The sequence below is a fragment of the Emys orbicularis genome, chromosome 6 (assembly GCF_028017835.1).
Source record: "Emys orbicularis isolate rEmyOrb1 chromosome 6, rEmyOrb1.hap1, whole genome shotgun sequence".
NCBI classification, from domain to species: domain Eukaryota; kingdom Metazoa; phylum Chordata; order Testudines; family Emydidae; genus Emys; species Emys orbicularis.
This window is the reverse complement of record NC_088688.1, coordinates 40,699,220-40,720,059: the sequence shown is the minus strand read 5'-3', so window position 1 is coordinate 40,720,059 and position 20,840 is coordinate 40,699,220. Positions and strand designations below refer to the sequence as shown.

At 42.9% G+C, this 20,840-nt stretch overlaps 1 protein-coding gene across 1 annotated transcript; it reads right to left on the bottom strand.

The window, feature by feature from the left end:
* Positions 1 to 224: 224 nt before the first annotated feature.
* On the bottom strand, positions 225 to 20,817 carry LOC135880535 (spliceosome-associated protein CWC27 homolog). Its single transcript, XM_065406862.1, has 7 exons — positions 20,643 to 20,817; positions 16,935 to 17,031; positions 10,480 to 10,592; positions 1,751 to 1,894; positions 920 to 1,018; positions 571 to 669; positions 225 to 332 (listed from the first exon to the last, which is right to left on the bottom strand). Exons 1-7 carry the CDS (start codon positions 20,682 to 20,684, stop codon positions 225 to 227), a joined length of 702 nt encoding a protein of 233 aa, XP_065262934.1. The 5' UTR covers positions 20,685 to 20,817.
* Positions 20,818 to 20,840: the final 23 nt, after the last annotated feature.

The following is a 20,840-nucleotide window of genomic DNA, read 5'->3' as shown; positions in this document are numbered from 1 at the left end:
AGGAACATAAAATCTCTGCCTAGAGTCTGGCAACTAGGCCCAACGTCACAGAGGACACTTGATTCCAGGTAGGGAACAGATGAGAGAAGAAGCCAAGAGTTTCAGATGGGGTTGTAAATAAAATGGGCTTGTTTCCAAGCAGGGTGGAAGAAAGTCAGAAAGACTCAGTTTAATCATGGATTTCTTTGTAAAAGTGCATTCTTGTTTATTGTTATGAAGTATAATTACTTTGTGCCTTTGGATTTTGACTTTTTTACTTCTTCCCCTGGTTTGTCCTTTTTCAGCTTTTTATTTGTTCTTGGAATGATGTCATCAAAAGGATTAAACAAAACCTAAGGAAAAAGTTAAATATTTGTATAAAAATATTTAATAAGCATTTTGCTGTCATTTAGAATGCTTACGTCTTTAAAAAATAAGACTTGTTTTTAAAAAATACACTATTTTGAAATTTATTTTTTCAGCAATAATATATAACCCACTCAGATAAATTAATGCCAATACATCCTACTAGAATATAATTGTTTGAAGACAAAGAAAAAAATAGAATATTTTAATTAACCGCATACATACCTCACTACTTTTTATTTTGTGTGGATTGAATGGTCTTTCTTCTTTGTCAATTTCTACTTCAGTCAGTCGTAACATATTGTATATGGTATCCCCAGTAATCTAGCAAATTCACAAAAGTTTTTTTAAAGTTAGTTATTTCAAAGCCTATCAATTTTCAGATTGCTTGTTAATTATGCTTACGTCTTTAAAAAATAAGACTTGTTTTTAAAAAATACACTATTTTGAAATTTATTTTTTCAGCAATAATATATAACCCACTCAGATAAATTAATGCCAATACATCCTACTAGAATATAATTGTTTGAAGACAAAGAAAAAAATAGAATATTTTAATTAACCGCATACATACCTCACTACTTTTTATTTTGTGTGGATTGAATGGTCTTTCTTCTTTGTCAATTTCTACTTCAGTCAGTCGTAACATATTGTATATGGTATCCCCAGTAATCTAGCAAATTCACAAAAGTTTTTTTAAAGTTAGTTATTTCAAAGCCTATCAATTTTCAGATTGCTTGTTAATTATTCTGCAAAATTTAAGGAAATTGTTATGCAAATAATTTTGAATATATGAAAGAGGGATATCTAAATTTAGATTATATATGGCTACAGATATTTTAAATGCAACAAGACTCTCCTCTTTAGCAACCCGATTCTGTGTTTAAGAACTATTTAACTGCCACAAAAGTTAGTGATGGGAGCTGTGAATTGAAAATAAAACTAAAAAAATTCTGTAGACTACAGAGCTAACCTACTTGACAATTTCCACATTCTCTTGAAACCATCATCATTTTATTGCTTGGGTTGTTCTTGAATAATGATATTCCAATTGTATTTCTAAATTAATATTTTATTAACAGTAGAAAAAACAGTGTATATGCAACAATCAGAGCACTTTTAATTTTATTAGATTACTCTGAAAAAGTGTATCGTAAAGGTTCAATTTAGTAGAAAGGCAATGGAAAATTAACAATTAAGGGAAACTACCAATTGAGATCAATGTCAGGCATGGAGACAGACAAAAACAGAGATGTTCTTAAACATTAAAATAACTTTGAAAGTAGCAAAAATGCATTTGAGCTGTGTGAAGTACTAAGATAATACAAAAACATTCTCTGAATTTAGAAGTACATTTAATTGCCTCTGTCAAAACCATGATTCAAGTCATAACTCTATAGCGAACCTTTCCAAAAATGGTGTGCTTGTTGTTAAGTTCATCTGCACGGCCCAGTGTAAAGAAAAACTGACTGCCATTATCATGAGCTCCAGCATTTGCCATAGCAACCAGTCCTCTTCGATTAAAACGCAATCGTGAGTGGAATTCATCCTTCAAAGTAAAAAGGAAGATGGTTTAGTATGCAATTTTAATTTTGCACTTGTTTAACCAGTAAACAGCCACCCTAATATACATAAGGAAGAATTTCTTGGGTTTGAAAAATTTACACTGTTGTACCAAAACAACATTATTTATGGGTGTCTTTCTACACAAGGATGGTGCTTAATAATAACACCTGGAGATCTTGAATTGAAAAGATTTTAAACAAAATTTCCATTCTTTCATCATTTCTCTCAATTTTCTGTTATGCCAATATGAATAAGCACACGATTACTCCTCTTGATGGAAACATCAAAAACTACTCCCAGATCAACAATGCAAACAAATACATGATTTTTTTTTTTTTTTTTTTTTAAAGTGCAAGCTTAAGAGCTTCTTGTTAACCAGGCTAAGAAATGGAAAAAATATTTGTCAACTTCAAAGCAATAATATAGATGTGATTAAAGAAAAAAAAAAGGAAAAAAGAAACCTAGTATTTAAACACAATCTCTCCTATTAGAAAAAAAGACTAAAACCTGCATTTTTCTTGTGACATCAAAACTATCGTATATTTTTTAGGTTAAATGTTGCATCTCGGAACAAATCCAGTTCCTATTAAAATCAATGGGAGCTCTGCAATAGATTTTAATAGTACCAGTATTTCATCCTTATTATGGGTCCACTTCTTGTTTGCTGGGCAAGACACAATACTTCCACTGTAAGGTACTACTCTGAATGAGAAAAGGAGCCAGGATCAGCGTTTATGTAAAGACAGGAAATTAAAAGTTGCCCATGCAAACTTAATTCTCCCTCCAATGCATACACATTATGATAGTCTTCAAATACAAGATCATATACAATCCTCCCACACACACACTTCTCCTGTGTCTCCTTGTTCTTTTAGCCAGCCCAACAGGTTAGCAATAGCACAATACACAGCCAATCGATATTCTGTTATGTGAAGTACTAACTTTACAGAACCAGGGAGACCCTGACTATACACAAAGATCCTGGAAATGTAAAGATGTGCAAAAATAGTGCTTGTGATTTACATAAGTGCAAATAGAACTAGCATGACAAAAAGAAAAACTAAGCACACACAAGCAGGCAAACTTCCCCAATACTAAGAACAATCTGAAAGAAGAAAACCCTGTATTTAAAGCCTTCTGTGACAACTCCTTCTCAGGTCATTTCTTGTGAGAGAAGTCATCTTGGGTCCTCAAAATTATAGAGAGAATAGAATATCAGATTCAAACCATCAATCCTGGTAGAAGGAAAATGAGACCACTCATCCCCCTCTCACATTTCAATGTGGGCTCTGCACAAGCGAGGGGTCCACCCACACATGACTCACTACATGATCATGATTTACAGATGCACCCTAAGACCAAGGGTAGGGCAGGGGTATGAAGCTGCTGTTTTTTGTGACCGAGTCTTATAAGGCTGAACTGGGAGACAGGAATGGATCTGTGTGCAACTACAAAGCTGGCAGAAGCACTGGGACCCTGCAAAGGGGCTATTTTTCTTCTATTTGCATGATCATGTAGAGGGCTTCACTTGTGGACTGGGAAGCCGTGGCTCAAGAATCCCCAAAGTCCTAGGATGGCCTTGCTGGACAGCCCGCGGGCCTGGAATCTGAGTTACAGTCCAGCGTTGCCCAGTTCTCTCTGGGTTTTCCCAGCCAAATAGGAGGAGGGGAAGGTAGGGGAACCGGGCCCTCCCTCTCAACCAGGTCTAGTCCAGGGCCCAAAGGGAAAGGTGCAAGGATGTCTAAGTCCCCTCTCGCTGATACACCAGACCAGCTTCCCCTGGGCTACTTCCTACCTCCCCACTCTGGGGCATGGTTACAGCACTCTGCCCCTACCTAGCAGAGAGTTCCCAATCAGCCTCAACAACCTAAATAGTCAAATGGGTACTTCCCAACTCACTTCTCAACGTCCAGTTATTCTCCCTTCTAGGGGAGAGAAGGGTCAAACCCCTGGCTTCCCAGTTGGGTCTTACCCACAGTCCAGACCTTTGGACCACTCTGTCCCAGAGGCTGGAAACTGGCTTCCTCTCTCCAGACAGCCTTGCCTTCAATCTCCCTCCACGGCTGCTTGACTGTCAGAGTCCCCTTTTAAGTAGGTTCTCTATTTGGAGCATGCTCTGCAGCTGCGGAGGGGCAGGGTCCTCTTGCCGGGACTGGTCCCTCACTACCTTAGCCTTTGTGTGGGGTCTGTAAACACCATCACAGACCAGAATGGGAAGAAATCACTACCACATGGAGATCTGTCCAATAGCGTGGCTGCATTGTTGAACTACCACAGAGGCATCTCAGTAACAATATCCTGCTCAGCCCTGATTCCACGTGGTAGCCCTTGTTGGGCACAAAGCTTAAAACTCATTTTATGCAACTGAATCATTTCCAAAAAAATACTATATGCAGAGTTAGCACGCAAAAAATTAACAAAAGTTGCATGCTAATATTAACTTGGAAAAAAAAAGAAGTCTGGCCAACTGATCACATGTGTTCCCTGTTTAAGGCCTCGTCTACACTAGGAGTTTATGTCGAATTTAGCGCCGTTACATCGAATTAACCCTGCACCCGTCCACACCACGAAGCTATTTAGTTCGACATAGAGCTCTCTTAAATTCGACTTCTGTACTCCTCGAAAACGAGAGGAGTAGCGCTAAATTCGAAATGGCAATATCGAATTAGGCTAGGTGTGGATGGAAATCGACGGTAATAGCTCCGGGAGCTATCCCACAGTGCACCACTCTGTTGACGCTCTGGACAGCAGTTCGAGCTCGGATGCTCTGACCAGCCACACAGGAAAAGCCCCGGGAAAATTTGAATTCCTTTTCCTGTCTGGCCAGTTTGAATCTCATTTTCTGTTTGGACAGCGTGGAGAGCTCAGCAGCACTGGCAACGATGCAGAGCTCTCCAGCAGAGATGGCCGTGCAATCTAATAGAAAGAGGGCCCCAGCATGGACTGATCGGGAAGTCTTGGATCTCATTGCTGTGTGGGGCGATGAGTCCGTGCTTTCAGAGCTGCGCTCCAAAAGAAGGAATGCAAAGATCTACGAGAAGATCTCTAAAGCCATGGCAGAGAGAGGATACAGCCGGGATGCAACGCAGTGCCGCGTGAAAATCAAGGAGCTGAGACAAGGCTACCAAAAAACCAAAGAGGCAAACGGACGCTCCGGATCCCAGCCCCACACATCCCGTTTCTACGAGGCACTGCATTCCATCCTAGGTGCGGCCGCCACCACTACCCCACCACTGACCGTGGACTCTGAGGATGGGATATTGTCCACGGCCGGTTCCTCGTCGGAAATGTTAGCGGACGGGGAAGATGAGGAAGGAGATGAGGAGGACGAGGCAGTCGACAGCGCTTGCACCGCTGATTTCAACGACAGCCAGGAGCTCTTCATCACCCTTACCGAGATCCCCTACCAACCGTCCCCAGCCGTTACCCCGGACACCGAATCAGGGGAAGGATCAAGCAGTGAGTGCTTTAAACATCTAAAGATTTAAATTTAAACATAACTGGAATATTTATATTGTTAAGAATGGGCTTTACATTCACTCATTTAAACATAGAAACTTTTATTTATAACAAAACAGGAATATTAACTATATCAGCAATTGGGTGTTCATGATTTCTTTGCCTTAGGCAACTATTTAGTCCCAACTATGTATAAAAAATCAATTAATGTCCGGATTTTCATGATTAGGCAACCACAGGACGCTCCACTCTGTAGTCCCTTCCAGTACAGTTACACAAAAAGACGGTCAATATGTCCGGGAATTGACAGAGAGTCCTCCTGGGAGAGCTCAGCATAGCTCTCCTGGAGGTACCGCTCAAGCATGCGCATCAGGTTCCGTGGCAGGGCGATCTTGTTCGGTCCACCATGGTAAGACACGTTCCCACGCCATGAGTCTATTAAGTAGTCCGGGATCATCGCTTGGCAGAGCATGGCGGCATACGGCCCTGGCTTCTGCATGCTCTCCCGAAGCATCCGTCCCCTCTCGCTCTCCGAGATCCTCATCAGCGTTATGTCGCACATGACGCCCTGCTTTAAATTAGGGAGGGGAATCTTAGTATTGGGACTGCTTTACAGCCACGCGGTGGAGGCGGCAGAGGGGCAGCATACAGGGATCTTTCCCTGGGACAGCCGCGAGGTGGTGGGACAGGGGCAGAGCTCATGCTTCCCTGATTGCTGCCAGCAGAGAGTGGCCTTGCTTTCAGTGCGAAAGGAGCCCAGTGCTACTATTAAATTTTTAAGCTGCCACAAGTCTACGGCTTACCATGTTTTCCTGCAACAAAAGTAGAGGTGTCCTGCCACGCTTCTCTGATCGCAACTGCAAGACCCCAGGCACTGAAGGCGAGGGCCGAAAATTCGACCTTGTCCTGAGTGCGCATGTGAAAGGTGCAGTGCATGGTGTTGTTCACAGAGAAAGACTATGTTCTTTGTTAGCAACTTCATTTATCTGTCTCAGGAATTCACTCCCTTTTTCCCATTCCCACAGACACATCTGCGACTGTCTCCCAACCCAGCCTGGCATCACACTCCCAGAGGCTAGCGCAGATTAGGAGGAGGAAGAAGAAGACGCGTGAGGACATGTTCTATGAACTTATGGACTGCTCACGAGAGCAGGCAGCCCAGACGACACAGTGGAGGGAGAACTTGTCACAAATGCACCGAGCAGTCATGGAACTGGAGGAGAGGTGGCGCCAGGAAGACCAGCAGGCTACTCAAACCCTGCTTGGACTAATGAGGGAGCAAACGGAGACGCTCCGGCGCCTAGTGGATGTTCTGCAAGACCGGAGGCAGGAGGACAGAGCCCTGCTGCTGTCTATCTCTAACCGCCCTCCCCCGCCACCAAGTCCCACACCCCCCTCACCAAAAGTCCAAAGAAGGAGGGGCGGCAAGGGCCGTTAAAACTTTCAGTCAGCCCCTGCAGACTGCTGCAGCAATAGGAGGCTCTCGTTCCACAAAGTTTGAAAAGTCCTTTCCTACCCATCTCACACCAGCCACCGTCCAAGTTTCCTCCCCCCCCCTTTTCATGTGCGGTTCATAATAAAACATCTGTTTCTGTTAAGTACTGTTTCCGAGAGTGTCTTTTAGAGGGGATTCTGTCTGAAGGGGGGGAAGGGGTTTGTTACTTGGACAGGACAGTCACCTTTAGCAGGCTACAGAGGCGGGGGCAGGTCCAGCATCAGGACACATACACAGTGCAGTCACCAGTTACCCTGGTCAGTCTGGGAGGTGGTTTTCATGTTCTGGGGGGCGGGGGGGTTGATCTGTGACTTTGTGGCGGGGGAGGGCAGTTAGAGATCTTATGACGCGGCCCTTATCCTGGATCACAGAGCCACGCAGCACGGGGGTCTGTAACCCTCCGCCCCCTGCCAGAAAGTCACTTGGCCGACACATACACGCAGTCCCGCCCAGGACTGCTGGCAGGCTCCGTTGAAACAACCAATCCAGCACTGCGGAGCCTGTCATTCCCGGAGTTTAGAAGCATCATTTGCATCAAAACACTAACCCCGCCCCCCGCCACAGTCTGCGTCCCCGGTTTAAAACATTCCCGCGAAAACAGTAAGAAAGAGAACCTTGTTCATTAACAAAACGGAACAGATTTTATTTGTTGGGAAGGTGGTGAAGGGGGTATGTAACTTGGAAGGATAGTCAACAGTAACTGGGTAAAGAAACGGGGGCAGGTTCAGCATCTGTGTCCACAAACTAAACAGTCACTGGAGACCCTGCTCAGTCAGGAACCTGGCCTTCAAAGCCTCCCTGATGCACAGCGCGTCCCGCTGGGATCTTCTAATCGCCCGGCTGTCTGGCTGGGCGTAATCAGAAGCCAGGCTATTTGCCTCAACCTCCCACCCCGCCATAAAGGTCTCCCCCTTGCTCTCACACAGATTGTGGAGCACACAGCAAGCAGCTATCACAATGGGGATATTGGTTTCGCTGAGATCACAGCGAGTGAGTAAGCTTCTCCATCTCCCCTTGAGACGGCCAAAAGCACACTCCACCACCATTCTGCACTTGCTCAGCCGGTAGTTGAAGAGTTCTTTCCCTGAGTCCAGTGCGCCAGTGTAGGGCTTCATGAGCCAGGGCATTAGCGGGTATGCAGGGTCCCCGAGGATCACAGTAGGCATCTCCACATCCCCAAGACTTATTTTGTGGTCCGGGAAGTAAAGACCTTCCTGCAGCCATCTAAACAGACCAGAGTTCCTGAAAACCCGAGCGTCATGAACCTTGCCAGGCCATCCAACGTTGATATTTGTAAAACGTCCCCTGTGGTCCACCAGTGCTTGCAGCACCATAGAAAAGTATCCCTTTCTGTTTATGTACTGGCTGGCCTGGTGGTCCGGTCCCAGGATAGGGATGTGAGTCCCATCTATAGCCCCACCGCAGTTTGGGAATCCCATCTCGGCAAAGCCATCTATGATGAGCTCCACGTTTCCCAGGGTCACTACCTTTGATAGCAGTACCTTGACGATTGCCTTGGCTACTTGCATGACAGCAACCCCCACGGTAGACTTGCCCACACCAAAGTGGTTCGCGACTGACCGGTAGCTGTCTGGCTTTGCAAGCTTCCAGAGGGCTATGGCCACTCGCTTCTGGACAGGCAGGGCTGCTCGCATCCGGGTGTCCTTTCGCTTCAGGGCAGGGGACAGCAAGTCACACAGTTCGAGGAAAGTCCCCTTCCGCATGCGAAAGTTTCGCAGCCACTGGGATTCATCCCAGACCTGCAGCACTATGCGGTCCCACCAGTCCGTGCTTGTTTCCAGGGCCCAGAATCGCCGTTCCACAGTATCCACAAGACCCAGTGACACAGAGATGTCCTGGGCACTGGGTCTCATGTTTTCTGAGAGGTTGGAGCTACTCTCCGACTTCATGCCCTCACGGTGGTGCCGTAGCCTCCTCTCCTGATTTATAAGCAGCTGCCTCTGGTAAAGGTGGATGAGAAGCTGCGAGGCGTTGAGAACTGCCACAACTGCAGCGATGGTCGCAGCGGGATCCATGCTCGCACTGCTGTGGCGTCCGCGCTGTCAGTAATCAGAAAAGTGCGCGAACTGATTTCCCGCCGGCGCTTTCAGGGAGGGAGGGAGGGCGGGAGTGACGGACGGATGACGACAGGTACCCAAAAGCACCCTCGACACATTTTTTTACCCAGAAGGCATTTGGGGCTCGACCCAGAATTCCAATGGGCAGCGGGGACTGCGGGAACTGTGGGATAGCTGCCCACAGTGCACCGCTTCCAATGTCGACGCTTGCCCCGTTAGTGTGGACTCACAAAGTCGAATTACTGTCCTTAATGTGGACACACACGTTCGACTTTGTAATATCGATTCCACATATTCGAATTAACTAAAATCGAAGGACTCTCGTAGTGTAGACATACCCTAGTAGTATAAATCTATTTGTTCATGCAATCAAGAAGAGAAACTATCTCCTTTGAAGCCTGAGGTTAGAAAAGAACCGGAGTCCTGTGTTGAAAAGAGCAATGCAGGTTTACACATAGTATAAAGGGCCTTGCCTATAAACATTCCTCGTGATAAAATAATTGAACATATAGCATTAACCACTTCAGTGTTGTCTAACAGATCACAAAATCATACAACAAAACCTCTCTCTGGCACAATTTCATATATCTAGTGCACCCTCTGTTTCAATGCAATGCTTAAGCGAGATAAAAACAGAAGAACATCTACAAAGGGGAAGTCTGTTTTTAAAGGTACCTTCTAACATATGAAGAATATGAATATTAAGAGACTGGGTGTCAAATTTTAGAAATATACTAAGCTACACTGAAGAGTTACACATGCCCAACTTGGTCTAGCCTCAGTGTGGGGGCAATGGACTAGAAGACCTCTTGCGATCCCTTCCAGGCCTATATTTTTATGATTTTTAACTTGTGTGTGCATATGTTTAAGACAGGGCTGTTCATGGACCTGTAAACATTAGATCTAAACTTGCACGAGTATAAGAGTATTTCTGTATCTAAGTTTGGCACGTGCAAATATCTGTTCATACTTTTGAATATTTGCTGCTGCCAGAATACTAGTACGACAAGTGTTGGAAAGCATTATTCAGTCATTGCAATCTGGGCAAGAGAAGATGAAGATATTTGAAAGCTGTTGACTCTCCTTTTATTGTAATATTCCACACAAGTTTACCTGGTGCTTTCTGATCTCTTTTTGCTCTACTGAATACCTAGTAGGAACAACATTGAAATCACTTCAGTGATATTTTTAGATTTAAGTAACTCACCCAATTTTACACTTATTTCACCCTTTTGATTCCACTTTTCTCTTTTCTTCATGTCCTCTTACTGTACCCTATTTTCACTTTTCCTAGTGCAGTTTTTGCTAATAGGCTAACACATTATATTAGTACCCTGGGTACAATACAGACAGATTTTGGAACTGTGCATGCAAAAATGCACATGCAAAAATGGAGACACAAGATGTGCAAGCAATCACTGTACAAGAGAAAAGATTAATTTCTTGTGTGAGCTTTGTTTTAGCAATCTCTCCTATTAGTAAAGTCACTTGCAAATGAATATACAGTAATTAAAAACAAGCTATACAGATACCTACCTTGAAGGGGAGCCCGTAGATTGACTCTCCACCTGATCCAGTACCAGTGGGATCTCCCCCTTGCACTATAAAATCAGGCACAACTCTGTGAAATATTGTGTTGTCATAATAACCTGCAAAGAAAAAGAATATTTACCACAGATATTTTTAAATTATTCTAAAAGTACACTTATAGTGTAAGCAATGTGGCCTTGTGGCTACAACACTAGAGTGGGACTCAGGGAACCTATTTCTGGCTCTACAACTAGCCTGCTGGGTAAGTCACTTTGCTGCCCTGTGTCTCAGTTTCTCCCATCTAATAGTGATACTGACCACATTTATAAAGTGCTTTGAGATCTAGGGGTAGGTATTATTATTATTATGTGTACAGAAGTTAGAACTTGAGCTTTGACTCAAAGACTGGTATTTTGTTGATTTTCAACTTCTGTTTCAATTTTCAATGTTAAAATATTCCATTTATATGAACTGGGAAGTACCATAAGATGTGTGATCAGGTAAACATCTTAAATTTTCAAGACAATGGTGTCAAAATTAAACACACTAATATACAATACAGAACAGTTTGCTGTGTTTTGCAGTACACTTGAAGGCATTGCATGTCACTGAAAGGATAATATTGATAGATAAAATTCATAGATTCTAGGACTGGAAGGGACCTCGAGAGGTCATCGAGTCCAGTCCCCTGCCCTCATGGCAGGACCAAATACTGTCTAGACCATCCCTGATAGACATTTATCTAACCTACTCTTAAATATCTCCAGAGATAGAGATTCCACAACCTCCCTAGGCAGTTTATTCCAGTGTCTAACCACCCTGACAGTTAGGAACTTTTTCCTAATGTCCAACCTACACCTCCCTTGCTGCAGTTTAAGCCCATTGCTTCTTGTTCTATCCTTAGAGGCTAAGGTGAACAAGTTTTCTCCCTCCTCCTTATGACACCCTTTTAGATACCTGAAAACTGCTATCATGTCCCCTCTCAGTCTTCTCTTTTCCAAACTAAACAAACCCAATTCTTTCAGCCTTCCTTCATAGGTCATGTTCTCAAGACCTTTAATCATTCTTGTTGCTCTTCTCTGGACCCTCTCCAATTTCTCCACATCTTTCTTGAAATGCGGTGCCCAGAACTGGACACAATACTCCAGTTGAGGCCTAACCAGCGCAGAGTACAGCGGAAGAATGACTTCTCGTGTCTTGCTCACAACACACCTGTTAATACATCCCAGAATCATGTTTGCTTTTTTTGCAACAGCATCACACTGTTGACTCATATTTAGCTTGTGGTCAACTATAAACCCTAGATCCCTTTCTGCCGTACTCCTTCCTAGACAGTCTCTTCCCATTCTGTATGTGTGAAACTGATTGTTCCTTCCTAAGTGGAGCACTTTGCATTTGTCTTTGTTAAATTTCATCCTGTTTACCTCAGACCATTTCTCCAATTTGTCCAGATCATTTTGAATTATGACCCTGTCCTCCAAAGCAGTTGCAATCCCTCCCAGTTTGGTATCATCTGCAAACTTAATAAGCGTACTTTCTATGCCAATATCTAAGTCGTTAATGAAGATATTGAACAGAGCCGGTCCCAAAACAGATCCCTGCGGAACCCCACTTGTTATGCCTTTCCAGCAGGATTGGGAACCATTAATAATGGTTTAACGGTTTTAATAACCATTAAAAACTCTGAGTACGGTTATCCAGACAGTTATGCACCCACCTTATAGTAGCCCCATCTAAATTGTATTTGCCTAGTTTATCGATAAGAATATCATGCGAGACCGTATCAAATGCCTTACTAAAGTCTAGGTATACCACATCCACAGCTTCTCCCTTATCCACAAGGCTCGTTATCCTATCAAAGAAAGCTATCAGATTGGTTTGACATGATTTGTTCTTTACAAATCCATGCTGACTATTCCCTATCACCTTACCACCTTCCAAGTGTTTGCAGATGATTTCCTTAATTACTTGCTCCATTATCTTCCCTGGCACAGAAGTTAAACTAACTGGTCTGTAGTTTCCTGGGTTGTTTTTATTTCCCTTTTTATAGATGGGCACTATATTTGCCCTTTTCCAGTCTTCTGGAATCTCTCCCGTCTCCCATGATTTTCCAAAGATAATAGCTAGAGGCTCAGATACCTCCTCTATTAGCTCCTTGAGTATTCTAGGATGCATTTCATCAGGCCCTGGTGACTTGCAGGCATCTAACTTTTCTAAGTGATTTTTAACTTGTTCTTTTTTTATTTTATCTGCTAAACCTACCCCCTTCCCATTAGCATTCACTAGGTTAGGCATTCCTTCAGACTTCTTGGTGAAGACCGAAACAAAGAAGTCATTAAGCATCTCTGCCATTTCCAAGTTTCCTGTTACTGTTTCTCCCTCTTCACTGAGCAATGGGCCTACCCTGTCTTTGGTCTTCCTCTTGCTTCTAATGTATTGATAAAAAGTCTTCTTGTTTCCCTTTATTCCCATAGCTAGTTTGAGCTCATTTTGTGCCTTTGCCTTTCTAATCTTGCCCCTGGAAGAGGCAAAAGCTGGAAACAAAAGAAGCCATCTCCCAGATAGTCTTAATAGACCTGGTTCTCCTGTCCCATATACTCCTTTTACCAAGGACTTTGCGTTATTACTGACGAAGATCAGCATAAAAGGAGAATTAAGTCCAATGTGTCTGTGTTTATTCTACAGTATCTCCTTATTTTTTAGACTTCTGCTCTAATATAATCATCAGGAGCTTAAAATAGTAGGAATATTCTAGCACTATATTTCCACCAATCACCACACAATCAAAGTTGTGGGGTAATTCTTTATTTCCTAACCTGAAGATTAGTTTATGTGGATTAATGGAGCTAAAATCTACATACAAGCTATATCAATAAATGTGAGAAAAAATAAACTGCCTACTCCACATTATTTGTCACAATGCTGGGTTTTTCCATGCAAATAATTTCTTATTGTCAGTTATCAAGCGTCCAAGAAAATAAGTATAACACCACTATCACATAAGTGACCGGAAATAAAGACAGCTGTGTTAAAAAAAATAAAACAAGAACATGAGAAGGCATGTTGCCAATATTGCTAAATTAACAGCCACCCTGCCGTAATAGATCAGCTGTTAAGAGTATAAAAGTTCTTAAATTGACAGAATAGGGCTCTACTCTCCTCCTTTCATTCTTTTCTTCCCTCTCTATGACCAAAGCTTTCCATATACATCTTTAATTTAGTATGGCCAAACAATGGTATTGGATACACACCAACACTGACAAGTATTCATCAGTTTCACCTTATATGGTGCTCCAATCAGACTCTGAAATATTGAGTCTATTGTGCTTCTTGGTTTTATTATAGGGAAATCAAAACAGCTTCTGGGAGGTGAAAATTTAACTCTGCTTGACATATGTAGCAAGTCAATTAAAAAAATATGATATTTTAAGACAATGGGTGACTTACAAATTTTATACTGTAGACAGAGATATTTCCATTTAAAATACGCCAAGTTCAAGAAGTCTTCACATATTTCAAACATTTTTTCACCATATTAGTAATGTTGTTATTCTGACTACTGAAAACAAACTTTACTCTTTCTCTAATAATCTCATATAAAACGAACTTTTGCTCTCTTCCCAGTAAGCCTCATAATTATGACACAGTTATACACTATTCCAGCACTCTGTGTGTTTAGGATAGTGTTGTAAATTGGGTGCTATAAATCAGATATTCAAATTAATTATCAGTGTAAAATTGTTACTTCATAGCATTTGGCCAATTTATGTTTCTTGAGAAGTCCCTCTCATTATTTATATTTTAGCAGTGCTCAAAGGCCCCATTGTTCAAGGTGCTGAAGAAACAAATAAGAAGACAGTTGTTGCCTTAAAGAGATAAATTCAAAACAAACAAACAAACAATAGGAGGTCCAGGGAGAGGAGGGGGAAGGAAGATGAAAAACCTAATAAAATCATGCAGCAACATGGGCTAGCTAAAAGGGTACAACTTGATGATTCCAAACCATTTAGAAGGTGGGTTGTTGTTTTTTCCCAAAAATTTAAAAAACCAAAAACTATCCTCATCTGCCCCTGAACCTAAATATTCTTATATATAGATTGGTTGTCAGTCTAAAAGATATGCTATAGCTTAAACAGAAGTTATGGACTTGATGCAGAAATCACTAGGTGAGGTTCCTTCCTCTTGTGTTAATGAAGAAGTCAAATTAGATTATCATAATGGTCCCCCTGGCCTTAAAAACTATTAATCTAACTATCAATAATTGCTTATTTTCTTGTAAGCATCACAGCACTGGTGGGTCTTAAAAGGAGAATTGTATTTGCCTTTCAGATGATTTCAAGGAAGGCATTCCATCTATAAAGGGCAGTATGGAAGAACACCTGGAGGCATTTGTAGGATTAACTAGTATCCATAGCTGGCATAATTAGCAAAGCACATTGGAGCAACACAATGAGATGAGTGGATAACTAAGGAGGAACAGATTTATTTACGCCCATGAAGAAACTGACAAGAAAACTGAACTTGATGCCTGGAGAAAGGCAGGTCTATGGAGGGTTTCCTTGGGGAGGAGAACATATATAAATCATAGGAAGGGAATGAAGCCAGAAAGATAGGAGATGCCTCGGAGTAAATCAAGATGGGATGTGATTCAGACTTGGACAAGAGCTTTTGATGTCTAGACAGTGTTGAAGGGTCAGATAGGAAGCCATGGAGGAAGAAGTGGCAGGATTTGGACAAAGCATAAATATGGGGATGAGGGAATCAAAAATAACTTTTGGGTTGCAGACCTGATGAGGAGGATAAAGATGGTGTTAATCGTGACAGATTAAAGCACTGTGCTCCTTCAGCTAAACCAAAGACCCATGAAAATGACAATGTCAATCTCTGAAGCACAGACAAAGACATTACCTTTTTCATGGGTCACTGCCTTAACTCATGGAGCACAGTGCTCTTCTTAGTGCTCGGAGCATCAACAAACGTGGAATTCACTGCTATAATAGTCTCATCTGGGCATGGTTTCATGAGGAATCGGTTTCTCCTTGGCCCATGGTTTAGGCCTCTGGATACAGTCCTCCAGCCAGAACTGGAGTGTACTGTGTACGGGTACTGTGTCCAGAAAACAGCGACTGAAAAGGACTTCAAGATCATGGTGGATAACCAAACAATCATGAGCTCCCACTGCAATGCAGCTGTTAAGAAGATTAAAGCGATCTTTGTCTATATAAACAGGGGATTATCAAGTAGGAGTTGGTGTTACCTCCGCACATGGCATTAGTGAGATCATTACTAGAGTACTGAAGTCCAGTTCTGGTGTCTATGTTTCAAAAACAATATTGACAAATTGGAAAGAGCTCAGAAAACAGCTACAAGAATGATTTGAGGTCTGAAAAATTTGCCTTACAACTAGAAAGGTAAGAAACTCAATCTATTCAGATTATCCAAGAGAAGACAGAGGTGACTTCATCATCATCTATAAGTACCTACAAGGGAAGAAGATTTCCAACAGTAGAAAGCTCTTTAATTTAGCAGACAGACAATGGCATAATGAGATCCAATGGCTGGAAGTGGAAACTAGACAAATTCAGACTAAAAAAATATATATTTAGGGTAACTGACCATTGGAACAACTTACCAAGGGATTCTCTATCACTTGAAGACTTTATACCAGGACTGAATGCCTTTCAAACAGATATGTTCTAGCTCTACAAGAAATGATGGGCTTGATTTATGCTGGAGGCACAAGACAGGAGTGAAAATCTCCTAACCAGAGGATATCTTCAAGAAATGGTACACATCAGAAGGGGTCTTGAGGTACCTTACCCTTAAAAGATACATACATAGTGGCACCAGCTGGAGATACTGTGTAGCTATGAGCGCCTTCATCCTCCCATGGTGTGGTTTTCCCAAGGCAGATCCTTTAATTCCCAAACCCCATTTCTTTGATCTGGATTACAGTGCTCCCACCACTCTGAAATGGCAGCACAATGAAGTATTAAAAATCCCCAAATGTTTTTGAAAGAAAACAGGAAGCCATAAGCAGGGAAAGGAAAGTGAGGCACAAAATAATTTTTCAGACTTCCTTGGACCGCTTGGCTATCATTTCATAAGTTTACTGAAGAACATAGTTACATGTTTCAAAATACCCACAAAGTAAGTCCTCCTAAGTCTCTCATGTATTGTAGTTCAGTAATAACCTGCTATCTATTGGATTTGAGAAACGTATTTAAAATGCTTTTTAAAATTCTTTGTCTAAGGTCTCTTTCGATAGCTTTGAAAAACATTGTATTTCTCAACGCTTCTAGTTTTCCCACACACTGGTAACTATATCTTAATGTCAATTCCCATGGACATTAGTGTAATATTCCTCTGATTCCTGTTTTATGAAAAAGCATAAAATGTAAGAAGTCACCAATACTGTACACTGAATGATATTAACAACTACTGTCCAACTCAATCATTACCTTCCATACAAAGCTGGATGAAATTTCTGCATGCTTTTGGCGCTTCTTTTGACCATAGCTCGATGTCAATATCTCCAGCTGTTGTTTTCAGTAAAACCTATAAAAATATATGAAAATATACTATTTAGTTTTATTGCACTTAAACATTTACAGGTGAAGTCTCTGATCAAATAATACAGTCACGAGTAAAAAAAATTCTTCATCCAATTTTATGAATGCAAGAACAAAATTAGGAAGTTGGTCTGGTTTTCAGTGGCAGCTTTTGTAATGTACTAGATGTCAACTGTCCTACAGTTTGTCTGATACATAAGATACAACTCAAAGAATAGTTTTCATAAAACTTTATTGCCAGTGGTCCACTGTGTGACATTGGGCAAGTTTCTTCACCTCTCTGTATTTATTTCCTTTCCCACTTTTGTCTATCTTGTCCATTTTGGCCCAGATCCTGCAAACACTTATGTATTTGCATAACTTTACTACCAGGAGTGTAGTAAAATTATGTGTAGTATAGAGACACATGGGGACCGAGGAGGAGGTGCAGGGCCACATGGGGATGTGTAGAGTGGATGTCTGAGTGGGGCTAGGGGTCAGCCAGGGTCTGCATGGGGGAAGCTCCCCAACAATCCATTCCCCCGCCTTCCTCCCCACCCCACCCCAAAAAAATGGTTTCCATACTTTCCCCACCCATACCTAACAACCCTCCAAGTTCATACTTGGGCTCCTTCCCAGCAATTTACTTCCTCTCCCTCAGCTCCTCCATTACCCCTGACTCCCCCAAGCCTTTGCACTGCTTCTGAGGGGAGTGGGAAATATGGTTCAGTATTGTAGTTTAAATGAATTATTACTCAGAGTTCTGTATTAATATGCCTAGTAAGGAATCTATTTGTCAAAAAACATTTCCTGAATCTTTTTTGTTGTCTGTATTGTTATAGACATACTTGCTGACAGGTATTTTGAAATAAATGACCAAAAATAATTGAAACTGGTGTACTTACGTTATTTTGACAAATAAAATATGCAGAATTTTAAAATATTAGGTCATACATTTTAATTTTTTGGTGCAGAATTCCCCCAGGAGTACAAAATGGACTACATTTGTGCAATGAAAGGGACAGGGATGTTTTCTGTCTTTCTAATTCTAAAGTTTCATGCTTTAATTTCTGTTCAAACTTGAGGTTTTTTTAATTTCAGCATTGGATTTTGGCACAGTTTTTGCTACACAATAAATTTATATTTTTTAAAAACAAACATTTATTAGTTCATAACACATATGGCAGAAGGTATAGCAGTACTCAAAACACACTACTTGTAGCTGTACAGTATCACAAAACTCACAGGTTCAGTGAAACACACAGTGTAATAATTATATACATACAGCAAGCACCTCATAATTCACAGGTTCACCAAAAGACATGGTGTAATATTTATAAATGTATAACTAGCTTATAGAATTCCTAAAAGCACCCAAAACTTCAGGGCCAGAGCACACTCTAGTACAGCACATTACTGTAGCTGGCCATTAACATGTAGCTCCATGTTGAGCTCTTGTAATAGCCTTTGTGTCTGGCTGCTCCACGCCAGAGGTAGTTTTTCCCCCATTTGCAGATATTATGCAAGACACAACAGGCAGCTATAACCATTGGAATATTATTCTCACTGAGATGCAGTTTTATGCCAGCATCCCTTCAATCTACAAAAAGCACATTCAATGGTCATTCTGCATCTGTTGAGCTGATAGCTGAATCTTTCGTTGGTGCTGTTGAGGTGGCTGGCGTATGGCTTCATGAGCTGTGGAACCAGGGATAGGCTGGGTCCCCCAGAATCCCTATTGACGTTTTAATTTTGCAAATGGTAACCTTACAGTCAGGAAAGAATGTCCCTGCTTGCAGCTTTCTGAACAGTCCTGTTCTTAAAGATGCAAGCATCATGCACTTCTGCTCCCTCCCCCACTTCCCCCGCTCACATTGATGTCAGTGAAGCGTACCTAGTGATCTGCTTGCAAGGTGAGCTGGTACCAATATAGGGATGTGTGTGCTGTTTATCACCCCATCACAGCTTGGGAACCCCATTGCTGCAAATCCATGCACTATGTCCTGCACATTACTGAGAGTCACAGTCCTGTGCAGCAGAATAAGATTAATGGCCCCACATACTTGCATGACAACAGTCCCCACTGTGGATTTTCCAAATCCAAAATGATTTCCCACTGACCGGTAGCAATCTGACATCACAAGCTTCCACAGTGGAATTGCCACTCACTTCTCAGCTGCCAGCGAAGCTCTCATTCTGGTGTCCCTTTACTAGCAAGCTGGAGTGAGCTTGGCAAATAGATCCAAGAAGGCGGCCTTTTGCATCTGAAAGTTGTGCAGCCACTGCTCGTTGTCCCAAATCTGCCCTATGATGTGATCTCACCAATGTGGGCCTGAGAAATGAGCACTGACGCAGTGCTCCATCAATAACCTTGAACTGTTTTTTGCTATGACCCTCAGCAGTCTCTCCTCAAAGAAATCATCATGTCCCCTGTTGTTGCAGTTCTTCCTGCAGCTCTACTATTACTAGAGGATTGAGCGTTCTGTATTTGTAACTTTCATGACAATAGCACAGAGCTCTGCAGGCTCCATGCTTCTGTCAGAGATGGCAGGCAGCTATAAGTGCCATGCAGGTTTGTGGGTTTTAAAAAAATAGCATAAGAATTATGGGATAGGGATGACATTACGGGATGGAGAAAGTTTAAATTAGATTAAATCTAGGTAAAACTTCATAGCCATAAGAACAATAGGACAATAGAACAGACTGGCTCAGGAGGTTTTGGAAGCTCCTTCACTGGAGATTTTCAAAAGGAGGCTGGAGAGCCATCTGTCTTGGCTGGTTTAACCACAACAAATCCTGCCTCTTGGCAAGGGGTTAGACTAGACTAGATGACCCTTGCAGTCCCTTCTAACCCTATTATTCTAAGTTGCATGCTGGGAACTTGACTCATCTCCTAGAGATCACTGAGTGAGTCATTTCTATCCCAACACAGGAGAAAACTTCCCAAAAGGCATCGTGCTAGAATAGTGGTTCTCAACCAGGGCTCCAGGCCCTGTTGCGGGGCCGCAAGCAGGTTTCAGGGCCGGTCTGCCAAGCAGCGTTAGACTCACTGGGGCCCAGGGCAGAAAGCTGAAGCGCCACCGCATGGGGCTGAAGCCAAAGCCTGAACAACTTAGCTTTGCAGGGGCTTCTATGGATGGGGCCCTAGGCAATTACCCTGTGCGCTACCCCCTAACGCTAGCCCTGGCTTTTATATGCAGAGAACCCATTGTTTTGGCACAAGTGGTCATAGAGTTTTTAGGGGGTGGGGGAGGGGCTCAGAAAGAAACATGTTGAGAACCCCTGCGCTAGACGGTAGCGGTTTGCAGGCTGGGATACGCATCGCACGCACTTTGCATCGACCCAAGCACTGCTGGTGAACATGCGCAGCGCCGAAGCAAGCAGCCAAGCCTGCAGGTACAGGAGCTATACGCTGACGGAGGCTACTGTACGCCAACGTAACTTGCACCTGCCAAGAAGTGTAGCACAGGCACAGCGGTGCGGGAACAATTTGTATAACGGGGGTCCGGGTGATGGTCAGTGGAGCTGCCCCTCTCGCTCCTGGCTCCCTTCGCCTTTCCCAGCCTCAGCTGGTCCCCTTGCCCCATCCCACCTGGCGCGCCCGAGGCGGGGGCTCACCTTGCCGTTGGTCGGAGGCTCCTGGATGTAGATGTTGCTCATGCTGGCGGCGGGGGCGGGCTAGAGCTGAGGGGAGGGGGCGCCCCGAGGATGGACCCGGCTCCGCTTTCGTTCCAGTCCCGGCGCTGCGGAATCCCCGACTAGCCCCGCGAACCTCCCGCCATTTTGGACCCCGGGATCCGGCGCCGCGGCGCGGGG